Source organism: Ctenocephalides felis, unplaced genomic scaffold (assembly GCF_003426905.1).
Source record: "Ctenocephalides felis isolate EL2017-DRISC unplaced genomic scaffold, ASM342690v1 CF-g0.4_SCAFFOLD_03573, whole genome shotgun sequence".
Classification (NCBI taxonomy): Eukaryota; Metazoa; Arthropoda; class Insecta; order Siphonaptera; family Pulicidae; genus Ctenocephalides; species Ctenocephalides felis.
The window spans coordinates 9,047,170-9,069,767 of record NW_020539727.1 but is presented as its reverse complement, the minus strand read 5'-3'; the positions used below and the strand labels follow the sequence as shown (position 1 = coordinate 9,069,767).

Here is a 22,598-nt window from a genome sequence, read left to right as displayed (position 1 = left end):
TTTCAATGACTAGCTGTTTGTGTGATTTATCAGCATAGTATCAGAATCACCAAAATAGATGATTTTGGTGATTTGGATGAAGATCGAGAGGTTGTTTGTATTAAAATATTTGTAAAATTTTACTGCATAGTAGGCATAGCTACTGCAGCTTTAGCATGACCTACATCACCTTCCCTCCAGAGTTGGGTAACAGTTTTGGTTTGTGTGTAGAAGTTAAGGCCTTGTTTTCCATAGAAATGACTATCGCCCAAGAAACTGCCTCGGGAGCCGGTGAAGGAGAACATGGGCAGTGGTACTGGGATTGGTACATTTACACCAACCTGAAAAAAGAATAGATTTATTGAGAAAAATGTAAGTATTGAGTCCAAATACAGTTTTAATATTATTTTGAAAAATGTATGGGGCATACGGGGTTGATTCATGTATACTGGACAAGTCAACACGGAATTACCACAAATTTACTTTGCCTGATGTATCAAGAAACTTCTTAGAGATCAGAAATCTCTCAAATGTATCAGGCAACCTCTAAATCAACTAGTTAACCGTGGTGCTCACATGCACATAATTTTTTTCTTAATCTTTCTTACCTGTCCAACATCGATCTTCTGTACAAATTTCCTGGCAGCAGCTCCATTCGTGGTGAAGATGGCAGTTCCATTTCCATAGGGATTCTTGTTGATGATTTTGATGGCATCGTCCAGGGTATCTGCAGTCATGCAGACAAGAACTGGGCCAAAGATTTCTTCTTTGTAGCATTCCATGGAAGGTGTGACATCGGTGAGGATGGTTGGGCCAACAAAGTTGCCCTTCTCGAAACCTTCTACTTTGATGCCACGGCCATCAAGGACGAGCTTGGCACCTTCTTTCACACCTAGGGTAAAAGACAACCAAGATAAATAAAAAATATATTGTGCATTATAGAAGCAATTAAGAAGTTTTTTGTCTATTACCTGATTCGATCAGTTTGTGGATGCGTTCTTTGGCTTGTGGAGAAATGACTGGACCCAAGTCAGTTCCAGGAACATGTCCAGCGTTGACTTTCAATTGTTGGGCTCTCTTTACCAAGTCTGGAATCCATTCCTTAGCTTGTCCTGCACGAAAAAATATATTTTCCAAATATTAGTTTGCGAGTTCAAATTTGCACAAAATAGTTTTTGGTTCAAAGTTTTATAATGTATGAGGCATACGGGGTTGATTCATGTATACTGAACAAGTCAACACGGAATTACCACAATTTTAATTTGCCTGATGTATCAAGAAACTTCTTAGGGGTCGGAAATCTCTCAAATGTATCAGGCAACGATAAGATAAAATAATATAATAACGATATAAGATAAAGAAAGCACTTTCAATTGATGATGTTGGTCCACTGCCATAAAAATGCTATTTTATTGTTGCAAATGGGTTTAGGGGGCGCCCATTAATCACGTGATCGATTTTTTAAAGGATTTTTAGATCCCGTTCCCTCTTGGTAAACGATTGTTAAGGATTTTTAGAACCCCCTTCCACCTTGATGGTAATCAATTTTTTAAGGATTTTTAGACCCCCGTCCCCCTTGGTGATACGTGGTGATATTCAAAATTAACCCCCTTCCACCTTGATGGTGATCAATTTTTTAAAGATTTTTAGACCCCCGTCCCCCTTGGTGATACGTGGTGATATTCAAAATTACCCCCCTCCCCGTTGGTGATCAATTTTTTAAGGATTTTTAGATCCCTCTACCTCTTGGTGATACGTGGCGATATTCATCCCCCTTTGTAATAATTTTTAAAAGATTTTTAGAGCCCCCTTCCATTTGGTGATCAATTTTTTGAGGATTTTTAGACCCCCCTCCTCTTGGTGATACGTGGTGATATTCAAAATTACCCCCTTCCAACTGGATTATCGATTTTTTAAAGATTTTTAGAACCCCCTTTCCCTTGGTGATCGATTTTTTTTTAAGATTTACAGATCCCCCTCCCCGTGCTGATAAATTTTTTTAAATTATTTTTAGACTTCCCATGCCCTTGGAGTTACGTGATGATATTCAAAATTACCCCTCTCTCCTTTGTTGATCGATTTTTAAGGATTTTTAGAACCCCCTCACCCTTGGTGATACGTAGTAATAATCAAAATTACCCCCCTCCCCAACCAAACATAACGTGTATTTAAAAAAAAGTTGTATCTATTTTGAAAATGTTTGGATTTAAAAAAAAATCAGATAAAAAAAATAAATACCTCTCTCCCCCACGTGATATTTCGTGATTTTTTGTGAATCCTCCATGAAGTCAACCGTCCATAATATCACGTGATCATTTTTTTAATAATTTTTAGACTCCCCTCCCCCTTGGTGATACGTGGTGATATTCAAAATTATCCCCACCCTTCCCCCATCAAACATTACGTGTATTTTTAGTTGAGAGAAAGAACTGATTTTTTAAATTTATTTTGAAAATGTTTGGATTTTTTTAAAAAAAAAAAAGATTGGTAAAAAAATAAACACGACGTGATATTTCGTGATTTTTTTGTCAACCCCGTCTTCGCCTGAAGGGAAGACGGGAAGGGAAATCACGTGATCGTTTGTTAACAATTTTTGGACCCCACCTCGCCCTTCGTGATACGTGGTGACATTCAAAATTACCCCCCCTCCCCCAACAAACATTACAAGTATTTTTAGTTACGAGAAAAAATGGTAAAAGTTGTGATTTTTTTAAAACAGTTTGGATTTAAAAAAAATCAGGTAAACAATAAATACACGTGATATCTCCTTGTACCCCTCCCTCCCCCACGTGGTGTTTAGTGATTTTTTGTCAAACCGTCCCTCCACCTAAAAACTCACGTGATTTATGGACGCCCCTTACGGTGAAGTGATGATAAAAGCTTCAAAGCAAATTTCATATTGGAACATTGAAACTCTTACCAAAACTTTCATTTCATAATCTTGACTAGTTTATTTTAATAGCACTTATAATCCATACTACACATGACAAAAACAGAGATAAACCATGTTCTGACCTATTGAACAATATTTGTTCTCTAAAATATATATTCATTAGAGAAATTAAATATTAATATTTAAAAAAAAAATATGAAAATTTTGCGAACAAATTAGTGCTCAGCTCTCCGTCTAATAAACAGGAACGCAAAAACGCAAGAACAAGACGTCCTGTATCTGTTCAGTAGAATATGCTAAAGCATTGCGATTACTTTGAAAAAAGTTTAAAATTTCCAAAATATTTCAAAATAAATAAAAGTTCTGGAAAGTCTTTTTATAAAAAAAAATCAACATTTTTCAAAAATTAAAAATTTCTTAAAAATCTTATTTTTTTTAAAGTTTAAAAAAAAACTTATCTTTTTTTAAAAAAAATTAATTTCTGGTACCGGAAGAATTCGCGCTCAGCGCAAGAACAATGACGCTGTTGTATCAGTTCAGAAGTCGAATTCTGAGACAGCTGGATACCAGGCATCGCAATAATATTGAATATAGTACAAACGTCAAGTTCGAATTATTTCCCCTCTTACCTACAAATACTGCAGTGGACAAAGCCATACACCTCTGTCCAGCGGCTCCGAAGGCGGCTCCTGCAAGCTGGTTAAGAGTGTGTTCCTTGTTGGCGTCGTCCATGATGACACCATGGTTCTTGGCACCCATATTGCTCTGCACCCTCTTACCATTGCGTCCAGCGCGTTCATAGATGTATTTACCAGCCTGGTCGGATCCTACGAAGGATACTGCACGGATTGCCGGATGGTCGCAGATGAAGTTGACGGCGTCGTGGGCACCATGGATAACCTGGGTAAAAGATTTATTGATGGTTATTTTAGGGAATAAATTAAGGATTTGTTGAACAAATTTTTGGAGTAGTTAGGTTTATATTGTATGTGGCATACGGGGTTGATTCATGTATACTGAACAAGCCAACACGGAAATTACCACGAATTGATTTGCCTGATGTATCAAGAAACTTCTTAGGGATCGGAAATCTCTCAAATGTATCAGGCATAATGTAAACATGCGTTACTTAAGAATCTAGTCATTTTATACAGCTATGGGATCGTGTCTTAAAGCAAATTGCTGGAACTTTCCGCACCACAATTATATATTCAAGGAAAAAAATTCAGTAATCAATAAATATTGATCAATGATTTACAACAATTGTTTTAAATATTTCCGAATATATAATTATAATCACTATATATTTTATCGTTCATTAAATATGCAGTGACAATCTTATCGCTCAAAACACTTGAAAAAGTTTACATTAGCAAGAGGTGCTGAATAAATCTGTCTGAGGATATATTTCTTACGATTAGAATAACGCATTTGAAATATATACATTTTCAAACTGAATTGTAAATTTAAAATTTATATTTGAAGTATAGAATTTTGTATATTTTTGAAAATATTGAAATTTGCTTGAACCGTATAAGTGAACTTTATAAATTAACAATATTGGTACCGAACAAATCAAATCAAATATCTCAATTTGGTGTGCATATGTCCAATAATCATTTTTGATCGCCAAATATCTATTTCTTTTTCCTCTGTATCTCCGAAACCGCTTTGCCTGCCTTACCAAAAATTTCAACAATTCTTCATTTCGTCAATACAAGTAAAATGTTTTTTAAATCATTCAAATCGGGTACTCAGTTCTCTCAAAAATTCAATTACCGTTTTTGGCACTTTTCGCCCTGTATCTTCAAAACGGCTAGACCTGCCTTTGCCAAAAACTGATCAGCACATCTTCCCATGAATGGGAATCAAATGTTTTTTGAAACATTCAAATCGGTTTATTCGTGCGCCCGAAATCGTGGACGAAAAATTTGTATCCAAACACACACACATCCATTTTCTAAGTAATGGGCCAAAAATCGAAAATGAAAATTTTTGCATATCTTCACGTTTCAGAGGTTTCTGAACATTTAGGCATACCTCAGGAAAAATGGATGTGTGTGTTTGTATGCAATTTTTCGCTCACGTTTTCGGGCGCACGGATCAACCGATTTGAATGGTTCAAAATGCATTCGATTCCTATAGTTAGGAAGATGTGATGATTAGTTTTTGGCAAAGGCAGGTCCAACCGTTATGGAGATACGAAGCAAAGAGTGCAGAAAATTCAAATCGAGTTTCAGTTCGAGAGAACGGAGTATTCCGATTTGAATGATCCAAAAAACATCACATTTGTAATGATGAGGAGAAGTGGTGATTAGTTTTTCGCGAAAACATTTAATATTCCTCGAACACTTCGTTACGGTACAGGACGCTACTAGTTCAAAATTAGGTTTGAGGTCTGTGAGTAAAAGGGTCTGCCACCATTATCTTAAAAACAAGTAATGTATCATATTTTCTTATAATACTATTTTAAAGTAGGGGGCAAAAGATGTGTAACCAGGCATTCTTTTAAATTGAACAAAAATGCAATTACAAAACTAATGGACTCATTATTTTTTAATAAAGTAAAGTTTAGGTAAAGTACTAAGACTAACACAAACAAATCATGTCTACTCACGTTGACCACACCAGGAGGACAACCAGCCTCATTGAGGAGCTCCATCAACATCATGGTCGCACCAGGATCACGTTCACTTGGCTTGATGATGGAAGTGTTTCCACAAACAGTTGCCACGGGGAACATCCATAAGGGAATCATGGCAGGGAAGTTGAATGGTGTGATACCTTAAGAAAAACAAAAGTAGTTAATATAAAATCATAGGTTTTATTTTCGTAGAACATCAGGAGCATATTTAATATTGGTCCTGGTGAAGCTATTTTTAACTTCCCGGAGGTGAAGTTTATGTTTTCATAAAAAAATTCGATTCGCTAATTTCATGTTTTCTCGACGTTTCAAGCCATTCTGAATCGAATGAGACCAAATTTGGAAAAAGTGTGTCTGTGTGTCTGTATGTGAACAGATTTTTTGCCGTAAATCGACGTTTTCTCAAAAACGCCTAAACCGATTTAAAAAATTTAAAAGGCATTCGATGTAATTCGATGAGGACTAGCGTTTCTCAGTTTTGTGCGGCGGTCGGCCAAGCCGTTTCTTTAAATAGCAGATAAGTAAAAAAAAAAAATCGTTCACGTTTTAGCCCGCAATTCTGAATCGAAATGAAGTGATTCTCTAAATATGAATGTAATATTTATCAGATAAACTTATGTGTTTGAAAGTGTGTGTGTGTGTATGTGTGCGAGTGAATGACATAAACCAAATAGCTCACAGAATTGTCATGTATTCTGATTGCTATTGAAAATAAAATAAAAAAAAATCTGAATCGCTTATGAAAATTCAAAAACCGTTCGAAAGGTATTAGATGGGAATCGTGCTGATTAGACTTTGGTAGAGTTTGGCAGGGTCATTTTCTTATAATAAAGTTTAAAAAAAAAAAATCGACGATTTTTATGATTATTTTTTTGACGGTAGATACCATAGTCTTATAGATCATACTAAAATATTACGGCCCTACGACAACTGATTTAGCTTTAAAAATTCGTCAAAATATGCAAAAATTAGTATTGTCTTTTTGGCATTTGTCAAAATTAGAACTTTCATCGACGTTTGCTCAAAAACGCCTGAACCGATTTCAGATATTTAAAAAGCCTTTGATGTATCTCGATGAGGATTATCGTTTGTCAGTTTTGTGCGACGATCTGCCGAGCCGTTTCTTTGCAATTTGAAAAGAAAGTGTTAAATTTTTCGTCCACATTTAAGCTCATACTACCGAATCGACTTTAAAAAATCAAAAACTGTTCGAAAGATATTAGTTGGGAAAGATACTGATCAGTTTTAGGTGAAAATCTACCGAGCCGTTTTCTTGTAATTAACTGTTGGAAAAAAAAATAAGCCGATTTTTATGGATCTTTTTTGGCGATATATATCATGGTTTTATAGAACTTACTGTAATATTACGGCCTTACGACAAGTAGTTTAATTTCAAAAAGTCATCAAAGTTTGAGAAAATGAGTAGTTTTTTTGAGGTTTGTTAAAATTAAAATTAAACGATTTACTTGATATAACGACGAAGTACTTGGTGTTGATAAATATACTAAACCATTAAAGTCGTACGGAGACTGGTTCAATTATGAAAATTGTTGATTTGTAAAAATTTTCTTTTAGAAAATACTAAGAGTTAATGTGTTCGTTCGTGTTTAATTATGTGTAATAAATCCACTCGGAATAGTTTTAATAACTCATAAATTAATTTATTTTTTATTGATTAAAACTATTATTTACTTACACATATCGGGAAGTTCGTGTAACTTGCCTCAAGGCAAAATACCAACTAGTTAGTATATTTTTCCCTTACCTGCTGTGACTCCCAAAGGCAAAGTATAAGAATGTGTGTCCATGTCCCTTGCAATATTTTGCATGGTTTCACCCATTTGCAAACTGGTGATACTGCAACAGTGTTCGACAACCTCTGCAAATATTTATCAGGAATTAGTTTGATGGTCCAAAATTTTTAAAAATGATTTTGGCAGTAGTTGTTTGTAATGTATGAGGCATACGGGGTTGATTCATGTATACTGAACAAGTCAACACGGAATTACCGCAATTTTAATTTGCCTGATGTATCAAGAAACTTCTTAGGGATCGGAAATCTCTCAAATGTATCAGGCAGAAGATAAAAAATAACCAAGATAGATAAAAAACAAATTTCAATATATAACAAAACTTCTCAGAAACTGGTCAGAAATGTCTCAAGTGCATCAGACACCAGATGTTTGGTTAGTTATATAGATTTTCCATGTTACTCATTAGATTTCGAAATACGTGTGCCACAAGTTTAGAAATACCAATATTTATGATAAAATACCGAACAATTTTAAATGTGATCTAAAAGTTACACTGGCCCATAAAGGCTGAATATGAACTTAATATTAATTAGCAATTATTTATTATTCTTACGTAATCCTCTCAAAACGTCTCCTTCGGCATCCACCAAGGTCTTTCCTTGCTCCAAAGTGATATTTTTGGCTAAGGCAGACATGTTTTTCCTGATCAGGTCCTGCAGGCGGAACATGACCTGTTGCCTGGTCAAAACTGATGTCTGGCTCCAGGATTCGAAGGCCTTTTGGGAGGATTTGACTGCATTTTCCATTTCTTCTTGTGTGCATTTTGGTACCCTAAAAATAAAGAAAAAATGAGATAGAATCATAACCCAGTAAGCACGCGACATCAGTGCAATAGTCGCACTGATGTCGCGCCGGCGACATGAGACATCGCCGCGTCGTAGTCACGAATGTGTTATTGAGATGGATTCTACACTTGAATCAACATCGCATCGCGATGTCTCTCTCGCGACCACCGTACGACATCTTAGCAATATCCAATTTTAGTATAAATACAGGCATATTTTTTTTACAGAATTAATAGACAATTTATTAGAAAAGCATTTATTTATTTATAATAATCACATATTATTGAAAGATTACAAATTGGTATGACAAACGTTTACGGATAATTCTACTTTAAAACAATCATAAATAACATAAATCCTAATTTACAATTATAAATAAAATAATAATTTATATTTATATAATGATCCACATTACTCAATCTTAATATATATATATATATATATATATATATATATATATATATATAAAGAACAGTGATGTGTAATCTTATGTATAACAAATTTTTGTACATATTTGAGGAATTAATTATACAGTAGAAACTCGATTTACAGGACTAATTGTTGTCAATAGGCATTTGGCTAACCAAAAATCCAGATAATCGAATGTATTAAGAATTATGTTGTGTATTTATTAAAAATAACAAGTACATACATAGACAACAACAAAAATAGTGTTTATTAAGAAACACTTTCTTACGAATGTACATATATATTTTCTTAGATTACATTACATACATATACTAAACTGCAGCATTAATCATGCAAAAATTCAGCTTGTAGGTATGTACAAGTTGAATATTTGCATGTATATATAAATTGCTCAAGGTTTGTAGTTTGCATAACCAAAATCCAGATAAACGAGTTTCTACTGTACATGGAACAGATATAATTTCTGAACCTATATCATTCTCTAGTCTTGACCTATTTACAATTGTGCTCCTCAAATATTGTCTTGACTAAATAACTTCTTAGATCTGCCATCTACTCCTAGGGCGAAAAAGTATATGACTTGTCTCATCTCACTACCATTTCATCGCACTTCATTATACGTGAAGATTTTCTAAAAGAATGAACATAATATGTATCTATTAGGAAATGTTATATATATATATATATATATATATATATATATATATATATATAGTACAAGAGACTTACAAATTCAAAAGATAACTCTCCATCTTCACTGACTGTAATTCATCCACAAATTTAACAAGTGGGATTAACTCCAAATGCATTATTTTGAACCATCAATCTTCACGAAACGATCCCAAATATCATCATGTGTTTGATCTTGTAAAATTGACTGGATTTCTATCTTCAGTATCATTTTTCTATGACAATACAGCGGCGTGCTTTTTCTAACCTCTTCATTTGATGTATCGTTCATGTATCTTTCATAATACCATACGAATATCAAGTTAAGTAAACGTTAAATAAATTAATATAGTTTAATTAATACAGTTATATATATGATGTACTTACTTTTCCATTTTATTTCAATGCTAAGTTTACTAACAAGATAAAGCACAAACACTCTTTGTTGACAACCGGCCATCTTTAATCCTAGATAATCCTACTGTTCCTGTACCACAGTAGTGTTACCACATAACAAATTCACAAAATTCACAAGTTATTCATTTAATATTTGATATTTATTCCAAACAACAAATAGAATTAGAACTAAGCATCTTTTGCTAAATATTTTGTTTATGATTAGATTATTAAAAATATATATTTGCGGATAAAAAATTATTTTTGAGCATTTCTATTCAAACCTCGCGCCATCAGTAGAAGCATTTCGGGCAATACTTGTTTTTTTTTTTATTTATTTATACTTGAACATTTATTAAATTGAAATAATTTTAACAGAGATCAAAATAATTAGTACGTAATTTCGATTTTTATTTGATTTTATTTTTAAATAAAAATTTTGAAAAAATAAGACTTTTGAGATTTTTTAAAAGAATATGACTTTTTTGGAAAATTTGAATTTTTTTGTTTCGAATTTTTTTGAAAATTTTGAATTTTTTTCAAAGCAATAATGCTACGCGGTTATTTCAGAGAAAAAATACCGAAGCGCGTAAGCGCCGCACCGCAGTATAACGGATAAACTTTAAAAATGTTAACAAAATGTATAATTATTATTAAAATTTCTAAAATATAAGATAATTTGATGTAACGGTTCTCTCTCAATATAAATATAGCTTTTGATAGCCTTCATAAAAAACGACCGATCGGTATGTCACAATTGCAATTTTAAACGAACATCTACACCACATTGGTTTATTGTCACAGCGGGGATGTTGGCAGGGATTTATATAGAATATTGCTGCAACATCACGTGCTTACTGGGAAAGTACCCAAATGATAAAAAGAATCTTGATAAATAAATTACACCAATATATGAACGTAAAAATGAATATAGGTGTGATCGAATTATAGAATAAATTATATAAAATGTTGTAATGACCATATTATATATGTAATAATGATATGTTTAAAATAAATATATACTGTTGTACAGATACACTTTCGTCTGTCTGAAGATGTACATATTTATATTTTAATCAAATAATTAAAAATGCATGGAAATTAAAAAACGTGCAAGAAAATGAGATATGAGAGATTGGTTTATTTTAAACACACGTGCTATTCTAACCTCTAAATGTTAGATTTTTGGTTTTGAATATTAGTTTGTTTACTGGAGTTCTCGAAACTTCATAAATTTATATTTCATTTCGATCGATAGGCTATGAAATAATTAAATAATATACTTCAACTATTTGATTTAATGGATAAAGAAAAAAATATTTTCCTAAATAAAGAAAAATATATATTTTCATCTACCTATAAAATTTTTTTATTGAAAATAACATTTCAAGTTAATATTTTAAGTTAGAAAACAACGTGAGTTTAGAATTAGTTAAGAAATTTTACACTTAAAATAGTAATTTTAATTAGGATAATCAGGTTTATTTCAAACCCATGTGGGTTTCTAACCTAAAAATGTTTAAACTTCAGTTTAAAATGCTTCTAGAGCTCTCAAAACTCTAGAATTTTAAATAAATTTAAATTTTATTTTGATGCATTGACTATGAAATAAATAATATTCTTTAACTATCATATATATATAATAGTTACTATAGTAATTTTAATTTAGACTTGTTGGTTTATTTTAAACCCACGTGGTTTTCTAACCTAATGATGTTTTTAATTAATTTTTGGTTTAAAATTCTAGTTTGTTCACTAGAGATCTGAAAACTGTACAATTTTAAATAAATTTACATTATTATTATTATTAAATAATATATTTCAATGTGGAACAAAAAACCTTTCAATTTATATATTTAACAATTAAGACTCTTACTGCTATATAATTAAATAATGAATTAAATTTTTAAAAAGCTCCCAAGAATTTATTACAATAAATAATATAATAAATTTTTTAAAATTTGCAACACTAAAAACAAAAAAAAACGAAAAATTAACACCTATTTAATTTTATTGACACGTCAGCATAGGAAATGCTAAATAGCTAAATAGTATCCAAATATAAAATTATATTTTATATAATTAATATTTAATTATATATATATATATATATATATATATATATATCAACAAAACTATATAAATAATATTAAAAATATACATTATCTATAATTATTAGCTTATATATTTCTTACCTTAATCACACCCATTTTTACAGAAGACAAGAGAGATGTTCACAGTTTTGTTATTTATTTATAATATTCAAAAATTCACAAAAAAATTATCTAAATTTAACTTCTAAACATTTTACGATGTATTTCCTTCAAAAGTTACAGTCCAAATGATATAAAAGAATGCAAAGGTTGTACTTGAAACCGGTATTTTATAATTCCCTCTCCTTGCAAAGTCCAACAGAACGTGAACACCTTTTGTAATTTTATCCCACAGGTAAATATTCTTATCTTACACAAATATGTTTTAGAGGGAGCGCTGGGAAGAGGTGAGTAAGCAGAATTTGGAAAAAGCTGTGTAATAAGAAGTATTTTATACTAAGTCTTTTAGTATTCAATTGAGTACTACGTTGACTGGATTTCTTATATAAATGTTAAATATATATATATATATATATATATATATATATATAAATTTAATATAAAATTTATTGGAAATAATAAATTATACGATGTGTTTGAATTTATAATTTCATAAATATTATGGGAATCATGCTATGCATTTCAGAGTTTTTTTGTTTGAAAAGGTTTATTTATTTGTATTACACAAAGGAAATGTAAGCAATTAGAATTTTGTATATCTATATAAACTAATTATATTATTATTTTCTAAATAAATTATGGAAAAAATCATAAAAACCTAGGTTAATTAATGGAGATGGCTTATAGTTTTATTTATCGAGTACCAGAATTTATTTGTTGTACCAGAACTTCTTTTTTATTTTTTATAAATTATAATCTGTCTATATAGAAGACATTGAGTCATTAATTTGACAAATACCAGAACATGTTTTGAGTACTATATTTATATTTTTCAAAAAAAAAATAGTTGCATTTCAGAGTATTTTGTTCCCTTTTTTGCAAAAATGCAGAACTTCCAAAAGTTGTTGAAATTTTCGATTATTATTTGAAAATGTTGGACGAAAATGATAACCAAAATCGTGAAAAACAGAACAAAATTTTATTTTTCTTTAGTACTTCTACTGTAAGTATTAAATTTATGTTTGGCGCTTTGAAAAACAAACTTTTACAAAAATTAAAATAAAATTACAATGTTTATTAATTTGCAATAATGATATATATTTGAAAAAAAAATGTTATGCGTAAAAATGGTTGTTAAAAAAACAACTAATACAAAGTTTTGGAAATATAAAATTTTGAAGAAACTTATTAAAATTTCACCAAAATATGTAAGGTCAATTAGTTATTTTTAGTTTTTTCTGTCCATGATGTATTCAATTTGATTTACCTTTTATATTATGTATATTTTAAGTAATTACTGTAACGAATTTGTATTACTATCCATCTGCTCAAGTAAACTTTTATATTTATTTTCACATATGTTTTATTATTTTATCTTTTTCTGTGTTTTGTAATTAAATTGTCACATTTTGTTTTATGCTATTTTGTGTTGTTTTAAGTGCATAATATATTATACTATATTGTATTTTATCTAAATTATATGTGAATGTATATTTAAGTCCTCTTGAACTATTCTGTGGTTAAAAAAATTAAAAAATTAAATAAAATGTACGAAATTAAAATATTCACATATTTGTTTTTTTTTTGTATGAACAAAATCCAAAAGGATGTATTTAATTACTATGATCATTTGCAGTTGACACTTATTTCCAAAAAAAAAATCTTGTTTAAAATTTTGTTTTAAATATCGAGCTACTAATTAATAGTAATATCAATAATTACATTAACAATTAGTACATGAATAAAATTTGGTATAATTGTATAACTAAATTCAAAAAGTACTATTTATATTTAGAATTACTTACTCCATATTAATATTTACTCTTCCAATTTTTGGTGTTAAGTAGTCAAACAAATGATGATAGACACGTGTTATACGCAAAAAAATACATATAAATAATAAAAATAATGTGGTTATATAAAATAAAAAATAATAACGCAAAACTTAGATACTTTAGGTAAAAAACTAATTTTTGAATCCAATGCTCATAAAATTATTGCAAAATGTAATGTAATTAATGTAATTATTTCCAGCCCTTATATTTATTTGCCTTCTGCAATTATCCTTGACAATTTAGTCATTCTTCGAAGGAGAAAATAAAGTCTAGCAAAATATTCTACCTGTAGTCTCTTTGCCAAAAGGTTGAATATTTTTCAAAAAAAAAACTTATAGTCGTTCAAGATTATATTCATGGAAGAATTCCCAAACCATTTATCCGTATAGATAATAAATTAAATAAGACAAAATTATCTAAAAAACTTTTAACTTATTTTTCCAGATCAACAAAAACGTCTTGATATCAATTATTAGTAGTTATATTGTTTGTAATTTATTAACAATTGCATTTAAGAAATTATTTGAAATTTTCCTGCACCTGGTGAGAAGTTGTTTACTTATTGGACGTGCAAAAATCACGATTTTACACTGCTATTTTAATTTTCTATTTAGCGGATAAAAACATAACCAATTTCCATATCCTTCGAATCAGTATTTTATGTAAGGTCTCTTAAAAGGATTCGTAATAGTGCCTTATTTTCATGAGAAAATATATTATTCAATTTAATTCCAAAAACCATTAAATCCATCAAAATTACCAAGCGATTCTCAATCTTCCACTATCATGGACTAAGAAGATTCTTACCAATGAATAGTATTTTAAAATTTTATTTATTATTTTAGTTATAATTACTACTGAATACCTTCTAAGCAGTTGTAGTTTGATGGAAATATATATGTATAATACTCAATCTTCCAGTTCAATAACTGCAGACTTGACCCATGATCTAATATAATTTTCAATGAGGATTTAATTAAATATTATAATTTGTGTTTACCTTGTGACTACTTCGTTGGTGGCAGGGTTGTGCAAGTCTATCCATTCTGTAGTTTTTGATTCGACGAATTGTCCATCGACGAACATTTTAGTTGTGGCCGCCCCTGTGCTGTATTTGTGAGCGTTGAGGACATTGGGAGCCTGAAAAGGAAAAAAATATAATAAAAATTAAATAAAAAAATATTAAAATTTATATAATTGACTGTTTAAGTAGTAGACTTTTGAGTGAATAAATAAACAATTTTATTAATTGTAATCTGTTTTAATTAATTTAATTAAAATAGCTTTGGAGCAAATTAGCTCCAAGTTAGATTAAGTGTGCCATGACATTTGTAATACATAAGCAAACAATGTACAAAAATCTATGTCTAATAAAATCATCGTAGAATTACAAACTATTGAGTTTTTATCAAATCTACTTAATTATTATGGAAATGCTCTCCAAGCTTTGAAAAATCTAAACTCATACTTTGGATAAATGTATGCAACATCAAGAAATCTACTAGAAATATAATTATGAAAGCTTGGTAAATTAACTAAATAAGGAAAAGATATTATTAAAGTGTGCAATCTTTGTTTGAGATAAACTAATAAAATAAATCTCTTTATCCCTCGGTTGGCCATCAATGCTCTATCGATAATCTAAATGTAAACAAGAAATCATGTGCGCAGAAATGCGACACTAACATATTACCACGTGAACAGGAGTGTTGGACTTAATTCTACTACCGAAAGACCGATATTTAATGAATGTTTTTTTATTTTGATTTTAATGTTTGTAGTATCATGCTGCTTGATATCGAGCAGACCGTGGTTGGGGCTAAATCTAAGGCAAAATTGTGCTAGCTCACATTCCTAACCATTATGTTACAATGGGTTCATTGTTCAAGTTACACAAACTATTTGTTAAACTAGATTTATTAGGATGTTTGTAGTATTAATATTTCTAGTATAAAATTTCTAGAAAATTAAGGACACTACCTTATATTACCTTATATTAATTTTATGAAAATATTATCAAAAGTATTCATTATTGTCTCATTATTGTTTTATTACTAACACCAAATCTCTATGATTTATGATCTCAATTGAAATTGTGGCACAATTGCTGCTCGATACCGAGCTGGCCAAAAAGGTAGTAAGTGCTAGTCCACGTTCTTTACCTCCACTCCTCGAAATTATTCAAAATTTCTTTATAATGTGTAAATAATTGAAAAATTATTGAACTCTTAAAGAGAATATGTAACAAGACGACGGGGTCATTGCATTTATATAATGTTAATATTGATAAGATGAGAAAAAACATTATGGTTGGTGACAGATTGATAACTTTGTTGAGTAATTGAAGTTGTGATATAAGAAAGTAAATATCATACTTATTATTTAATGTTTTTTTGTAATCACTGTAAAAAATTTACTATAGTAGAAGTATATAAACAATGGTGGCAAGTTGGTATTTTATAATATTGAGATGGTATCAACGTAAATTAAATGGAATAGATGGGATGAAGAAGTTCATACATTTAGGGATATTAACTAATCAAAAATAACGATGCATATTAAAAACAATATTAATGAAGATTTTCTATAAGGCCTTTTCAATCAACACAAATAATTACAATAAAATTATAAATATAAAGTCAACACGAAACAAATCATTGCATACTTGTATGAATTTTTAAATACTTTTGGTTTCCAGATAATATTTTACATATCAACATAAATTGGTGAGCTCGCCATGGTGGAATGGATAAGATTGTGGGCTAAGTCTCACATCAAAATTTCACTGGAGATCTCAAATATAATCTCAAGTGAATATAAATTATGTGGGCATTGCTGCAACACATAGAAGCATGCATTAGACATACATATATAACATGTATATGTTTAGTCTATACATATTGAAGAGAGGTTGACCACTGGGTTGCTCTCTCGAAAAAAATACTAGGTACAGATGCTCCATAATAAACACAGCCCATAGAAGAAGTAGTTCTGATAGTTAAAAAAAAATGTATATTTTGATTGGTTCATCTGGTTTGGTTAAAAATCGGAACTAATTTTAAAAACATCAATGTTCTCCTATCATCTAGTTATATCGAGAGGAATGATCGCAAACTATATGCCATAGTCAAGACAACCTTCAAATCATCAGATAAACCTGTTTTATGCATAATCTCCTATAGTTATGAGATAAGCAAAGCAAAATTACATAACTGTGATAAAAGGAGCCAGAATTGTTGATAATAACAATATGAGACAGCAGTCATTAACCCAACATAATTTTATTTAATGAAGACTTTTAGTAATTGTTTGCTATAATCCAAGAGATGGCCAAAATAAAGAAGGCAACACTATGATGAATTGTCCTAATTCTCTAATATTTTTTTCCAAGCAATAGTTTTTCCAAGCCAATTTTACTTGGAAACATTTTTGGTCTATATTTTCAAGGAAAAACGGTTGCACCCAACACGGGGAATGAACACGAAGTCTTGGATTTGAAAGCCAGAGTCTCAAATAGACATTTTAAATTGTAAAAAAAACAGTAAAGATATAAACAAAATCATCAACAAATTTATTACAATATTATAAAATCAAGAACAAAATATTAATAACAAAAAACAACTTTTTCCAAAAAAAATCAGGAATTCAGTTCCTGATTTTGTTTTCATTTAAAACAAAATCCGTCTTTACAAAAAATAGTAATTTTGAAGATATGTGAATTATTGAATTAAAATTGTGAAAGAAATCAGTAAAAGGTTTGATACAGGTTCTGAAATTAAATAAACAATTTTAATATAGATGGTCATATATCTATAAGTTGATGTAATTCCATGTTTACAACATTTTATCATTTTCCAATAATGAAAGTCATAGCAGCTCTGACGTTAATTCGTAAGATTTATATAACTTTCTATATGTAATAACTAATAAAAGAGATTATAGAATCGAAAATCCGATATTGAAATTCACTAAATGAATTCAACACACTTCGGCTCTAAAACCAATAATTATCTAACCTTAAACGATATGACCCACGGCAAGGTCACCAGTGATAAAAATGGACTCGTGATTTTTCATTCACTCACAAACAAACGTGTTTCAATTCGGAAGGAAAAAGTTTATTTTAAAATCAATAGCAATATAAAAATAATATTTAATTTGGAACATTATTGATATTAAGGAACATAGCCAGTCAGAAGTCGACTATAGTCAATACAATCAATTTAAATCAAAATATTCACCGGTAATGATTTCATCTTAGTCATGAAAAATAAAAATAAAATTTAAACCACCTTTCGTAAGTCTATAATATTTAGGGATATTCGTTCTCCATTTTTGGTGTTAAAAGGACGTAGAAAAATCTAATTTAACCAATCAGATTTTCTGGGAAATTTTATTTTTTCCTCGAAAACTTAAAACAGTGAAAGTGATATTAAATACGTTATTCTTGTAAAAATATTAAATCAAATCTGAAATAAAATGTAAGATACAAAGTATAAAGCAAAATTGAATAAAATTTGGTTTATTTAACTTCAAAACTAAAATATAATCAAAAAAATACTTATTTCACAAAACACAGATATATGATATATTTGCAATAATTCCTAATTGTTTTATAAAAAACAAATGATCGTTTAAGAAAATCAATGACAAATTAAAATTTTAGTATAGATATAAATATTTCCAAGTAATATAATTGGAATTTAAATGAATCCAATTAGATTCTGTTTTCTAAGACGATTTAATATTCAAAAATATAATTTTTTGCAATAAATTCTCGTCACCAAAGATTTCAAAAATATTCATAATACATCAAAATTCTATTCTCACTAAATTAGATTTTGTTTTATAAAACGAAGAGATTAAAATTTACTAAAAAATTAGAACTACAGTGCAATATGGAATAAGACAATCATACGTTTGGCAATAACAAAAATTATTGAAGTAATAATAAAAAAATTATTTCGCATATAGAGAAAAATTCTATTCATTTACAGAAAAAACATTGGAAAATATTCAATGATACCAAAAATCAATTGACAAATTAAAAATCAGTAAAAGGTAGATTTAAAAGTAGTGAATGCATTATTTGAATAGATATCAAACAAAATTCAAGATTAAAATTTAATCATATTAAAGTTTGAATATTTGTTCAAATATATCTAACTGGATTTATTACGGTTTTGATTATTTAGGATTATTCACGAATTTTTTCTTCATTATTTATTAATAAATAATAACTTAAAAAATTTTTGGAAGCACAAAATTTAGTCGCCATAATTGCTTTAAAATTTTGATTTAAAAAAACTGACTGTAAATATTAAGACTAAGGACAAGAAGTAACGTTACTGTTAGTAATTTTATTAAAAAATAAATTAAAATAATAATAATAATAATAAAATTATTTAATTTGGTAATTGATAGAATGAAAACTATAATTAAAAGTAAATGTAATATTTAAAATTAAAGTATTGAATGTTCAAATTTATCTGATGGAATTGGGAATTTTATAATAATTGAATCAAAAATTACAAGATATTTGAAACCAACTTAGTCGAAGTTACATGAAAATTTTGATAATAATTTTATAATAATTTATCACTAATAATTTTGAATTTTTTAAACAAATTTCTAAATAAAAATATTTTATTTGTAAGCATAATTTTTACTTAAATTGATCCAACTGGATTCCATTTTATAAAATCTAATTAGACTAACAACAAGAATGAGCAGTAACTTTATTATTTTTGAATGCTTCTAAAAAATTAAATAAACTAGTGGTGTATGGCATCGTGCCTTAAGGCAAATTGCTGAAACTTTCCGTACCGTAATGAAATATTCGAGGAATATTAAATGCTTTCTCATAGATTAATTTCTCATAAATTATTTTAAACAAAATATAAGTGCTAAATTGGACGATATATAATTTGACATGAAAAGGTAATGAACAGAACTTAATCAATAGAATTTAAAATAAAAAACATTATCTAACATTTATAAGAATTATTTAAACTGGAGTGCAAAGTTAAAATTATTTATTTAAAGCATATGAGTGAGCTTTTGAATTTTAGCTAGAAACTCGGAATTAATTTCGATATTAAAAAAAGGGAATTAAAGAAAAATTAAAATCAAAGCTAAATTGCATCCATACATACATTCACCATAAACACATACATTCACACACATCCATTTTTCTAAAGTATGCCAAAAGGTTCAGGAGGTCTTCAATGGTAAAGATATGCAAAAGGATTTATAATACATGTTTGGTAACCTTTAAAATAAATGTTATTAATCATTTGTCAGTTCTGTGCGACGATTGGCCGAACCGTTTCTTTGTATTAGCAAAAAAGTGAAATTTTTTTGTCTGCGTTTTAGCCCAAAATTCTGAATCGATTTTCAATTTTTAGACAATTACTATAATTTGCCCTACGGGATAACAATTTACATGATTGATTAAAAAGTTGAGTGAAAAATGTAATATTTAAATGTCTAGTATTTGCTCCAATTTATCTAACTAAAATCCCACTTCTGTTTTATTTGAACCACAATATTTAATCGCTTGGCCAACATTGCACGGAAATTTTGATAACCAGAAATTGATTGTTTTAATTCCTTACATTGTTCGATGTAAATGAGACGCATATATACTAATAAAATTGATCCAGCACCATTTACTATATTTATGTAACATTAAATTGATTAAAATTTACTAGAAATTAGCATTAGTCCGAGGCTATTATTTTAGTTAAACCAGATGGAGCAACTTGTTTCCAACTACATGTCACAAATAAAACGCAATTTACATATAAAACTTAAAGACTACTAAAAAGGTACCACCATGCTCTTTAGTGTTAGTAACAATCCATTATTATTATTATTATTACAAAATATTAATAAATAAAATATTAACCTCTATCCTGAGAACACGCAGTAGTGATGTAGCCATTTCGATTCACTATATATAAATAAATTAATTTAAATAATAAAATTCTCAACTATTTAGAGACACGTGTGTGTATATTAACACAATGTGGCGGCGCACAAACTTGACATCGAATGCGTATGAGAACACGAAATAAATTATAGTAGGAATAAATAGAATAGATACGAACGATATTGGCATCTTACTTTATAACAGGGATTGACAACCTTTAGAGAAAAAAATAGTTTTTTTGGCTTGAGACAAATTGCTGAAACTTTCCGTACTGAAAACTATATTATCAAAAGGACTTTGCAAAACTTTTTGAGAAATTTTTGAAAAAGTTTGACGTTTTGAATAAAATGTTTTTTTTTGTATTTTTTTTTTTTTGAAAATGTTGAACATTTTCCTTAAGCAATCGCGCTGCATAGCTGATATGTTGTCAAAGCTCGTAAGCGCCGCATAGTCGTGTAAACATTGGTAAACACAAAATTTGTACTTCTTATTAAAAGCTTTATAAAATATCTGATCATATGATATACATAAGTCTAATGATCATTTTAGACCTCCAAATAGCATTATTTTTACATTTTCTTCTGTATCTCCGAAACAGCTATACCTGTTTTTCCAAAAATTCAATCAATTTGTCATTTCGTCAATACAAGTCAAATGTTTTTTGAGTCATTCAAATCGGACGCTCCGTTCTCTTAAAAACTGTGTTACCGTTTTTGGTACTTTTTGTCCCGTGTCTTCGGAACGCTTGGACCTGCCTTTGCCAGAAACTTATCAGTTAATAATTGACTTAATCAACCAAAATTGAGAAATGGATATTTAGATAAAATTTTCAATTGTTTATTTCGAAATCAGTTTTTGCTCTCACTTTACATTGAGATTTCCAATTGATATATCTCGAACACATTTAAATTACCTGCAATTATATTAATTATATTGCACAGACACGTGCTTGTATGTCCTAAAATTGTAGCTTATTATTTCAAATTTTAATTAATTTATATAATTCAACAAATTTTTGTAGCACAGTTTTGTGTATAAACTTTATCGCCATGTTGAATTTCGCTAAAAGCGTCGAACATTTTTTTTGAAAACCTTATAAATTGTTTTGTGAAACATTAGGAAAACTGCTCACTTACTTTTTTGCAAATTTCAATCAGCAAAAAAAGTTATATCAAAAAAAATTATTTGATAGTTAATTACGAAGAAACGGCTCGGCCATCTTTGTCCAAAACTAATCAGCACTATTCCCAAATAAAATCTTGCGAATAGTTTTTGAGTTTTTGAAATCAATTCAAAGTTTTTGGCTAAAACTGATAAATAGTAAGTAATAATTCTTCTAAATATTTTCAAAAATGTATTGTATATACTGCAAATTTCAGCACCAGTATTGTAATGACTAAAATATTCAGGATGACTATAAACGTAAATAACTATAACTTGTAACCTAAGATATTAACAACCTGACAACCTAACTTAACAACCTGAGATCTCAAAGGAGAGGCCTAATACGCGTTTACATCTCTATTAAAACAATTTAGGGAGTGTCCATTAGTCACGTGATCGATTTTTAAGGATTTTTTGGCCTTTTGTTGATACTTGGTGATACGTGGTGATATTCAAAAATACTCTTTCTTCCCCACCAAACATCACGTGTATTTTTAGTGACAAGAATTTTTTTTAAAATGTTTGGATTTTTTTAAAAAATAATAATAAATACAGGTGATTTCTTACTATACCCCTTCTTCCCACACTTAATTTTACGTGATTTTTTGTCAAATCCTCCTTCCCCTAAAAACCTCATGTGATTAATGGACGCGCCCTTAACAATTGGATGTGATGAGAAATATTTCGAACATTTTTTGGTTTCTATCATTATAAAATTTCTTATCATAGGACCTACCTATATCATCAATATAAATAGGTTATCGCCCACTGCTCTATTTGATAAACATTGGATATCATTGAAGCCTGTAACGCGGTCCTACAAAGAAATATGATAAAAAAAAT

The 22,598-nt window shown here is 29.2% G+C and overlaps 1 protein-coding gene and 1 long non-coding RNA gene across 2 annotated transcripts; both read right to left on the bottom strand.

The window, feature by feature from the left end:
* Positions 1–34: 34 nt before the first annotated feature.
* On the bottom strand, positions 35–20,718 carry LOC113389097 (probable methylmalonate-semialdehyde dehydrogenase [acylating], mitochondrial). The gene is made up of 9 exons (XM_026626157.1): positions 20,568–20,718; positions 14,658–14,797; positions 7,884–8,101; positions 7,282–7,395; positions 5,490–5,656; positions 3,502–3,772; positions 951–1,091; positions 588–871; positions 35–320 (listed from the first exon to the last, which is right to left on the bottom strand). Exons 1-9 carry the CDS (start codon positions 20,601–20,603, stop codon positions 120–122), a joined length of 1,572 nt encoding a protein of 523 aa, XP_026481942.1. The 5' UTR covers positions 20,604–20,718; the 3' UTR covers positions 35–119.
* Positions 9,092–9,760, bottom strand: LOC113389099. The gene is made up of 3 exons (XR_003368209.1): positions 9,601–9,760; positions 9,274–9,509; positions 9,092–9,175 (listed from the first exon to the last, which is right to left on the bottom strand). It is a non-coding gene; the product is annotated as an uncharacterized LOC113389099 (long non-coding RNA).
* Positions 20,719–22,598: the final 1,880 nt, after the last annotated feature.

Bases quoted from the DNA above. Each gene is read 5' to 3' on its own strand.
- LOC113389097 (XM_026626157.1), bottom strand. From the start codon at position 20,603: ATGGCTACATCACTACTGCGTGTTCTCAGGATAGAG. The intron at 872-950 runs GTAATAGACAAA...CTTTTACCCTAG, and splicing joins CCACAAACTGATCGAATCAG to GTGTGAAAGAAGGTGCCAAG. The intron at 321-587 runs GTAAGAAAGATT...TTCTTTTTTCAG, and splicing joins AGAAGATCGATGTTGGACAG to GTTGGTGTAAATGTACCAAT.